We start from the raw sequence: 10,849 nt of genomic DNA, 5'->3' as shown, positions 1-10,849 counted from the left end.
CCTTGTTCTTGGTCATCATCACTAAGAGGGTCAAGACGTTCAATAAGTTTCAACCTTAACTCTGAGTGAGGAACAAACATCCCATCAACTCATAAAACCTTAACCAAGGGTCATCAAGACAGTTAATTATAGCAAAGTTTCTCATATAAAAGTACCACACACAATCTTTTAGGCATGAGATCACCTCTCACATAAAATATCAGTAGATTACCAAAATAAAACATGCTCAAATTGATTTTTTATACTAAAATTATTTTTGAAAAATTTCAGCATACAAAACCGTTGACGAAACGGTGAGGAGAGCGATAATTACTGAACTCTCAAGGAATTCAAAATATTCTAATTTAAACAATTTCAATACTAATGAGTATTGGCCTTTTTTTTTTAATAAACCATATTTTAATAAACCACAGGTATCGCATCCATTTTAAGGCTTGTGAGTAATCATATTTGAGTCTAGTGCGGCCCCTTGTGGAGGAAAATCTTCCAATATTGTTTTTTTCATTCTCATATGTTTTGAATTCGAGATCTCATGATTAAGGGATGTGAATTCCTTCCACTTGCACCAACATCTATTGGTTAGTATTGGCCTATAAAACAATCGAAGCAGTTCAATTTTTATCTCTAGCACATATGCAATCTTATAATAGTCATGGAATCAATGCGAAAATTTTGAATTTGCAGTAGCCAAAATCATGAAATGCAAAAAATTTTCTTCTAATTTTTTTTATTTGTTCCTTTCTTGTTTCAATGCAGAAATCATGCATGGTGTAACTTGGCTTCACTTGGCATATTTTCCATTCTCATGTGTTTCGAATATTTTGCATGAACACATACTCTTTTAGCTTCTGAGATTGATACACTTATTTTTTAAGTAAATGTAAATTAAAATTATTCGAGTAAAGTCATGCAATGCATCTCAATTGATAGACGCATGCAAGAATTCCACAAGGAAGGACGAGTTATGCAGAAAAAATTCGATATTTGTCTCCAAAATTTACAACTTATTACTGGTGTAAAGTTGATTGTTTAGAGATATGCAACACAATCAAAGTCAAGACACGAAATTATTACACATCTAGTAGTAACTTTTTTTTTGAGCAAATGATAAAGATTTTTATTGATTACTGTAGTGGAGCTTGCACACATGAGCAATCATCCCTCCTCAAATTACTATTTTTACAATATTCAAACATACCTCTACACAGACAGACATTTCTAGTCCACTCCCCATTCCATTACAAGTTCCCAATTTTGTCTTGTTCTTGGGAATCCTGACCAATCATTAACTACATAACGTACTGCTTCTATAATAGCAGTGGCATATTTAAGGTTGGGGCACTGGGAGGCACGGCCCCCCACTGTCCCCCTTAAATTCCAATAATACCTATTTAAGTTTGATATAATTTTAAATGTGACTCCAAAGTTTTCTTAGAAAGGATGTGAAACAATTATATGGTTTTCTAAATTAGTTAATGAACTAAAATTGTTTAGTTACTTACATTGAGAAGAATATGCTTCGTGAAGTTCAAAATGAGAAGGTTATAAATTATTATCAAAATATGAAAACTTGTCGTGAACAATTGTATATAGTTTAGTTTATTTTTCTAATAAAATTATTATTACATTAATAATTTTGAGTTTGTCTTTTTATGGTTTTCATGGAATATATGCATCATTTGTACTTGTTGGTAAATTTTTTTTTCTTAAAAACTTAGAAAAAAGAATAGGTAAAAAATTTTAGTGTTGCTTTTGCCCCCACTAAGAATTTTTTGTGGCTCTATATAATAGACTTTAGTAGTTGTGAACATACAAACGGCTTTGACTGAAATATCACTTCATTTCTAAATCTCCAGATGTGGTAGACAGTTGCAGCCAAAACTAGTCTTCTCAGGTGGTCTGCAAAGGAATTGGATCTCCAATGAGATGCTAACCAGGTAATTTCCTCATCCCAAGAGTAAGTTCCTCTGAACACCAGACACATGTTCTGCACTTTTGTCCATATTGGTCTCGTCATACAACAATTAAAAATAGATGGTTTATGTTTTTTTCCTCCCTTTTACAAAGCACACACAGATTTGATGATAAAGAGACATTTTATTTTTGTAATCTATCCAACATAGAGAGCTTTTTCTTACATAGCAGCCATAAAATAAATGCATATCTTGGGATAAATCCTTTCTCTAAACTAGTTTTGCCCAAGTTACTTCCTCTCTTGATCCACGAGACTTCTTCACGGCATTTTTTGCATTGAAAACTCTAGAAGAACTCCCATTCCACACAACTTGATCCTCAAACATTGTCAAAGGAACAAGGCACTCTGGTGTAGCTTCCTTGAACCTCTTAACTTCTGCTGTTGCTTTCCTGCCTACAGGCCATCTCCACCTCCCATCCACTATAATTTCTGATACAAGAGCATGTGGTTTGCATCCAAAGCTGTATAGTAAGTTGCCCGTAAATCTTTTATACAATGGCCCAAGGGGATGCCATGTATCGAACCAGAAACTGATATTATTTCCATTCCCCACAATGTGCCTGATGAAAGGTTGAGCCAAGCCTCTAGTTTGTAAGATCTTCCTCCAAACCCAAGAGGTAACATTTGGAATCTTTGCAGCCCATAAAGACTGGTTCTTTAAAAGGATGCTATGCACCCACTCTACCATAAGTGTCCCTTTTACTGCTGATGTTCCATATTAACTTCATAATCAGGCATCTATTCCATAGCTCAGTATTATACAGGCCCAAACCACCTTTCTGTTTGGGTGTACACACTGCACTCCAATTTACTTTTGCTACATACATCTGTTTTAGCTCTCGTGCCCAACGAAATGAAGCCGATAGTCTGTTTATCTTTTTGGTCACTGCTTTTCGCAAGATGAAAACACTGCACCAATGCAAATATATTCCAAATAGCACTGCTTTTATCAACTGTTAACGGCCACCATAGCTCAACTATTGATTTTCTGCTCCAGCGTAATAACGATTGGCTAATAGTCATTATAGGATAGTCTAGAGCTGATTAATGGAAGGCCCAAGTACTATAGAGGCAATATTCCTCTCAGCATACCCATTATATTACACATAGTTGCAGCTTCCTACCCATTCAAACCAGCTATATAAACCCGACATTTTTTCAGGTTAGGTAGCAACCCGGACATAGCACCAAACTCATCCACTGTTTTCTTCATTGTATCAAATGATTCGGCTGTAGCTGCAGATATAAAAAATAAATCATCAGCAAAAACAAAATGAGAAAGCTGCAGCTCTTGACATCTAGGATGAAAGTCAAACCCCAGAGTTTCTATGTTCCATGCAAAAGTTGCTGAAAACATTTCCATACAAAGTAAAACAAGATAAGGAGACACGGGATCGCCTTGTCTCAATCCCCTTCCACTCTTGAAATACCCCGCCAGAGAGCCATTTGGATTCACTGAGGATAGTGCTGTTGTTACACATACTTTTATCCAATTGATGAACTGATCTGGAAATTCCAGAACCTCCAATGTGCCAAATAAAAATTTCCAATTCAAAGAATCATATGCCTTCATTATATCTAGTTTGAGCACAGCTCTAGGCTTTCCACCTTCCTTATGGTATCCTCTAACTATGCTCTAGGTTTTCCACCTTCCACCTTCCCTATGCATCAATAAGACATTATCTGCCAGTCGTCTACCTTGTACAAAAGCACTTTGCTGGTTTGCCGCAAGGCTAATCATTACTTTCTTCAATCTGCTGGTCAATATGGCAGAGAAAGCCTTATAGAGAGAACATTACAGCTGAGATGGGCCTGAAACCCTTCATTTTGTATAGCATTACTCGATTTTGGGATCAATGAAATAGTAGTAGAGTTCATAGGGTAGTACATGTTAGACTTCTGAAAGCAAAACTTTAACGTTCTAACAACATCCTCCCCAACTACTCTCCAATTCTTTTTAAAAAACTCTACAGCTAGTAGTAACTTATTTTTGAGCAAAAACAACTTTTAGTAACAACCAAAAACAGGAAATAGTCACAATCGGAAGTAATATGACAATTGCAGCAAAATACTGAATACCATCACTTGATAAAATCTATACCCCCAATAAGCTATTAAAAGAACAAAAGACTTTGCTGTAATAAGTCACAATAACTTTATGGTAGTGTAACGTGACAATTTTCTCTGTCCTTTTTATGTGCTGGATTATTCAGTATATTGCTGACATTTGAGTACGTCCAAAATCCAAAAAAAAAAATCACATGAATTAAGTGTAAGTAATTGTAGGATTGATCTGATAATCACAAGAAGATTTCACAATAAATTCCAGACATGGATTGAAGAGAGAATTGTAGACTAGTAAAAGATGCAATATATATTAATAGCTGCTGTCCTCGAAAACCTTTCATTGGAAAGGCACATGTCACCAAACAAGTTGGGCCAAGGATTTCAAAGAAACTTAAAGATAGTCGCATGATGCTGTGAGTACCAATGGCAGCTGATAATTCCATTCATGGACTGAAGAAAATGTTCAATTTTGGAATAAAGCAATGTTAATGTAAGTTTTTTTTTTAAAGAAAACTAAACAACTTATGAAATAGAAGTGCTGAGAGAAGGGGGACAAAAAAGAATGGCTGAGAGGAATTAATGTACAACTTAGATATAATCCTTCCAAGCAATTGCAAACTTAAATACATACAAGAATGGACATGATTCATACTCTTTCATCTAATCCAAACTTTGAAGCGTTAGTAAATGTTGAAAAGTTGGAACTTCTAACAAGTGTACACTTATGTTGGAAACTCCAGTCTTGCACACGTTATTCAATTTATACGTGTTTTTTGGGACTTGTAGGTGGGTAAAAGTAGGTGAGAAACAAGCAAGGGGATTCTATACCCTTTTCTCATAGCTTAATTAAACTTGCTAGTTTACTACTCACCATTGACTCAGTAACTTGTATTTAACACCACAATTAATACAATTATGTGCATGATCATTATGCTTAATGACAACTCATGCTGCATTGACTGGGGCCAATTCAGTGATAACATAAAACACAACCATTGTCATCCTCCTCAAAGAGATATGGAATCCACAAGTATTGCCTTTATATGGGCTTCAATTCTTCGTTGATTAGTGAATCCATCTCCACGCTGCTTGTAAACAACTTCGCATAATCTTGCTAGATTGAGAATCACTTTGAGAATTTTTCTTGGAATGGTAGTAAGTCTCAAGCATTGCTCATTTATATCCTTCCAAGCATCCACAGCCATGTCTTCAAACTTCTTCATTGCCTCTTCCTCGAATACATTATAGTCCTTCATGTAGCATTCAATAGCCATGCCACTGCCCGTTTCTCTCTCAAACTTCAAACGTGAAGAGTTTAAATAGATTAAACTTTTGAACCATACTGAAAATGTGAATTTCTAGAACATATACCCAAAACGATGTGAGAAATCTAGAACCCCACTAAGTGTACAACAAGGTACTAAGATGTAGTTCACAAAATTGACAAGTCCTAATGCATTAAACAAGTGGAATCATGACCTTTGATACTAGGTTAAATTGCGCATAACATGTACATTTCTAAAATCTTACATGTAGTTTTGCACAAAACTAACAAGACATAGAATTAAAACAGGTGTAATCACGACTTAATAGTACAGGAGCGAATTTAGGATTTTTTTTAAATTTTTTCTAATAAGAGAGGAGTGGAATTTAAGAAGCAAAGAAGGAATAGGGGATTAAAATCTAAGACCTCTAATTGAGGGTTTTGCCAATTCTTGCATGCAAACTAAATGCCAAAACATATTCAAACCTTGTAACTGCCGACATCATTAAGCAATCGGGTATGTTTTCCTAAAGCAACAAAGAGTTTAGGATGAGTTGGCATCCAGTCCATAACATCCTTTGTGGCACTATCCATGCCCATGAAAGCTGCAGATGCTAGAGGATAATATGCCGTTGTGATCAGACCATTGCTCAAATAATCAGCAAAAGATGGCAATTCACTTGCAAGAAATCACTTTGACTGAGCAAAATTCGTCCTTACGTATTGTTTCCACTGAGTTAAACCAATGAATGCATGGAAATATTGGTCAGTACTGCATCAAGGATTCAACTTACAAAAATTTCATCTAAAACTACAAGAAATATAGTTCATTAGCAACGTGGTGCCATACTTCTTCCATACACTTGTCAAACACACAGGTACTTTGTTTTTTTGATAAATCTTCCTCAAGCTCCTTATTAAAATTCAAAAGTATCATATAAGAAGTCTTCAAGTAGTCTGAGAGCTGCTCAATTCCATTTCCATCGCATCTGCAAGCAAAGCGAAATTCCTTTGTTAATGCACATTAACATGCATTATCGTGCTAGAGAAAATTTACAATTAAGTGATTCTACTTTTCCTTTTTGAGTTCGTAGTCCTTTTTCTCTTTTTTCTTTTCCTTTTCTAAGTGTGATTACAACATTTATCAGGCATGCAAGTTTGGGCAAAACCTTAAGACAATATGCAACTTAGGAGGCATGGCTATATGCATACCTTTCCACAGCTTCCGTTAATATTTTGAGTTCATCAAGAGTGCCATAAGCATCATAGGTATTGTCAATTATTCCAGCAATGGCTATTGCTTTTGCCAAAGTCATTCGAGCAAAAGAGTGCCGAGGTTCATAAATGGTTCCAACATCCCAAAAGTAGCATTCCACAAATCTGTCCCTTGCATATGGAACTTTTGATAGGATGTCCAGTTCCTTTCCCCACCTACATCGTCATGAATGAAGAAAAAAAGAAGAAGAAGAAACATTATATATCCATTATTGAAGCTTTCTATAAAAATATGGGAATATAAAGAGACATTTTGAATGATACTTATGACAGAAATTGAAAATTCGTATTTCTTTTGGTAGTTTGTGTTGACAATAATTCGGTAATTCTAAGGGTGTAGTTAATTAGATATGAATTAGGGCTCCACACAATTTAGAAGGACAATACTAATATAAAAATCTCATATTACCAGCCATTTTTAGCAATAAAGAGAAAAATTACTTTAGAAATTTTTTTTTGTTGCTTTAGAAAAAAAAAATTTCTGTTAAATGAACCTAAAATTGCACCAAGCACTTAATTAAATAAACTTTTGCAGGTAATATTCATAACAAACTCTGTTCGTTAGGAAGATGGTGCGTCCAAGGAAGCACCTTAATATCTCACAAAGGTCTTGTTTATTCAGCATCTGCGACAAGTGATAATCCAATTTGGCGAGCCGTAATAGTAGTTTGTTATTACATTCATCTTCCTCGTACATGGAGATGTAACAATAAGCCTCATATCTTGGTATGCCCTTATGGAATGGCTGCTCAAGGGCATGTTTCACTTGTTTTGTGATAGGTTGTAATTTTATCATTTATTTTATTATTAATTTCCTCTATTACCTAATTCGATGTGAATTAATTATTAGATTCTACTCACTTTTCGTAATTTGTATTTATTTTAGAGAGTAGACCGAAAATATGATAATAAGTGTCAATTTAACAAGAAAAGAGTCCAAATAATAGAGCTTATCCCAGGGACATTATTGGCAAAGAAAGATTTTTGTCCATTTTGATAATTTCAAAAGAAGAGAGCACGGCAGAGGTTTTCTTTTCTTGGGGGCCGCCGCACGTCTGGAGAATGAGATAGGAATTAGAATTAGTACCACCTTTGGGTGGTTTTTGGTTGACTTTTCCTTGTTAGCTTTATAGTAGCTTTTTCTTTTGGCAAGTCAGGCGCAATTAGGAGATTGAATCACTTTCCGTAGTCCCTCATTTTTCTTTATTCCTTCGGCCGAATAGAATTCGCGCGAGCAAGAACAATGGCCGCAGCTGTTATTTCAATTTTGCGTGGGTTTTTCGCACCAAATATGAACTAATTTTTTCGCTCTAGTTAAGGAACAATGGATGCTTTGGTTCGTCTAAGAATTATGAGATCGAATTAATTTTATTTTTTCCTTTTATTTATTGGTATTCGCATATTTCATGGTTATAGTGCTTATGGTTGTTCAATTAATTGATTGTCTTGAGTCCGGATAATTAGTTAATTTGATAATCTATTGTCAATTGGGACGTTAAATCCGTAATTGTTTAATTATCTCAAAATAATGATAACTGGCATGATTGGGTTTGTGTCAGGGGAATACACTGGCTAACCTAAAATAACCCTGGTATTGTGTTATTTGGTTAGAATAGGGCTCCTCTAATACGTAAGGCAATTGGGAAATTAAATCTTACGGGCGTACCTAAATCACTGACACAGTAAGGAGGGGTTGACTGTCATCGTTTGTTTGGCAGTTATAACCTATTTATTAATAAATAATTGAAATTACTTGTGCATCTATGATCAGTGAGGTGAACCATTACTGAATTTATTTCTTGACTAGATCCTTAATTATCACCCATTTGATTTTAGTAATTTGTTATTTAATTTTTAGTAGCTTCTTAGATTTTATTTGAATTTCTTTGATTGTCACCTTCTGCACAAAAACACCCCCTTTGTTACTGTGAATTTGAAAAGAAACAGTTACACCCAATCCCTGTGAATTTGACCCTGCTTACCACTACCTACAGAAATTAACTTTAGTTGAGCAGGTTTTTATTTTTGCACAGGCCCGACACCTGTCATTTTGCAAGAATATTAGAACCCATATGGGGAATTTCAGGTGTCAAGTAGGTGGTTGTGAAAGCAAGAACTTCTTCTAAAATTTTGTCTTGCTGTGCTTTGACCTGAGCAGCTTCATATAGATTTAGGAGACCTCTTAAGTCGCTGTATAAGGAGTCCTTGAACTTACCATTAGGATCAACGAATTGGTTGAAAATTCCTACTTGGAAATTATTTAGGCAATGGTATGTCAGAGAAATCACATGCTAGTGTTTGTACGCACTTTTGAATCAGTGAATTTAGTAAGCAAATTGTATACCACAAGAGATATTAAAACCATATTGCCTGAAAAGTCGAAACTGAAGTGCTGCAGTAGATAAATCATATTCTAGATACCTTCCCAAGTTGGTAGATAGATTGAAAAGCTGTTCTAGTTGATTTTGAATCTCATCCTCAAAGTGATACGAGATACCGAGTCGTTCTATTTTGTCAATGAAATCCAATTTTTGCATCATGGTTGCTCCTGTTGCCAGAAGCATGCTCATCACTTCTACCTTCAAAACTTCAATCTCTTTGGTGTACATTTCATATCCCTAAATGCATCTCAAAAATATTTCTTCAATGATATTGTCAAATTAATCTTGTTAATTTTCCTTGAAAAACAAGAATTCTTAGACATTAAACAGGCAAAGACATACCTCGTACCCTAAAACACTAATAAAAAATCCTTCTGCCTGCAAATTAATCGAGTATCTGTAACGATACGCATTGATGTCATAGGGAAAATAATAGGGGATGAATGATATGTAAGGTCGTCATAAAAGCCTAATAGGAAAGGAAATGTCGCATGACTCCAGGTAAAAGTTTTACATTAACATACGGAAAAATGAAAAGGACTTAAAGGTCAAAATGGGTAAAACCCATACAGTTGAATCGGTTGTCCACTTAGATATTCTGTTTTCTTTTCTGAAACTCTATGTTATTTAGATGATTAATTTTAAAATCAACAAAAAAAAAGTTGAACCACTTAAATTGAGAATTAGAAGCTCATCTAAATAACCCACTAGTCTGGATCTAAAAGTGTTGCTAATTTTGTCTCATACTCTCCAAAAACAATAAAATCTTCTTTTTGTTCTCAATGGAAAATAAAGAATTTATTAAGGCACAACCATGTTTGCATTAACAACGGGAAATATAGAGGATGGAGGATGATCCTCCCCAGCAAATAGATATGTGATCATTGGGGTCAGATCAATGGTCGATGGAGAATTATTAGAGTATTTTTTCTTGTCAGATTCAGAGTTTGAATTCTATGATTGATAGTTAGGGGCGAAAAGGGTGTGAAGAGGAGTGGGAGGCTAAAAAAAAGAAAATATTCAGCAAACAGATGTGAGACAAGTTATTTACAATCTAGAAAAATGAATGGTATAGAGGAAATAACATTGTTGGAAAAAAAATATGAGGTCAATTATGAACTTATAGAAATATGAAGGAAGCATAACCTGCTTATCAAGAGTAAACGTTGTCATACGATCAGCCCAAATGTTTTCAAGAAAGTCTGCCAATTGCCGGACAACTTCAGCAGTTTGAGGGAGGCCATGTTGGTGGGGTAAATAGGGGATGATTGAGCTCAACTAAGTGTTTTTACTATAATCATATGGATGATCAGCCAGAGGAATTCAATTACATATATATAGATCCATCACCCTAGTAGTTACTCATTAGGGGCTGCTTTAGCTGTTCGTTGTACTTAGTTTTAGTAAACCCTATCCGATTGATTTGGAGCACTCAGTTGTCAGCAATGCAAGCCATCAACTTGGACGAACGACAAAAGTCTGCACTATGATCTGCCAGTGTGATGTCAAAGATAATTTGACAACTGAAACAGTACCAGCAAATTCTTTGGAAAGTCAAGTCAAACAAATTATCAAGCCGACTAACTGATCTAGAGGACATTGTATGGTTTTCTAAAAACCAAAGGAAACAAAAGGATATGCTGCAGACAAAACAATACCATCAAAAAGTCTCATGTAGATTAATAAAGATTAAAAAGAAGAGGGAAAATCTAGCTCTCACTTTTGCACTATCAAATCCAAAACAAATTTTCTAAAACTTTACAAATTGTATGTAACACAATTGATAAGAGAAAGCCCAAAAAATATAAAAAGACTTCTATAGCCGGAATTTTTACAGTAGTTTTCTTCAAAGATTTTGTTAGGAAATTGGCTTAATTTCTTTTAGGT

General features: G+C 34.9%; 1 protein-coding gene across 1 annotated transcript; it reads right to left on the bottom strand.

Annotated features, from left to right (window-relative positions):
- Window positions 1-5,049: 5,049 nt before the first annotated feature.
- Window positions 5,050-9,190, bottom strand: LOC113780580 (vetispiradiene synthase 1-like). Its single transcript, XM_027326368.1, has 7 exons — window positions 8,926-9,190; window positions 8,636-8,826; window positions 7,172-7,326; window positions 6,519-6,737; window positions 6,189-6,295; window positions 5,793-5,920; window positions 5,050-5,340 (listed from the first exon to the last, which is right to left on the bottom strand). Exons 1-7 carry the CDS (start codon window positions 9,188-9,190, stop codon window positions 5,050-5,052), a joined length of 1,356 nt encoding a protein of 451 aa, XP_027182169.1.
- Between the last annotated feature and the right edge of the window lie 1,659 nt (window positions 9,191-10,849).

This window comes from Coffea eugenioides, chromosome 8 (genome assembly GCF_003713205.1).
Source record: "Coffea eugenioides isolate CCC68of chromosome 8, Ceug_1.0, whole genome shotgun sequence".
Taxonomy (NCBI): domain Eukaryota; kingdom Viridiplantae; phylum Streptophyta; class Magnoliopsida; order Gentianales; family Rubiaceae; genus Coffea; species Coffea eugenioides.
This window is presented reverse-complemented; position numbering and strand designations above follow the sequence as displayed.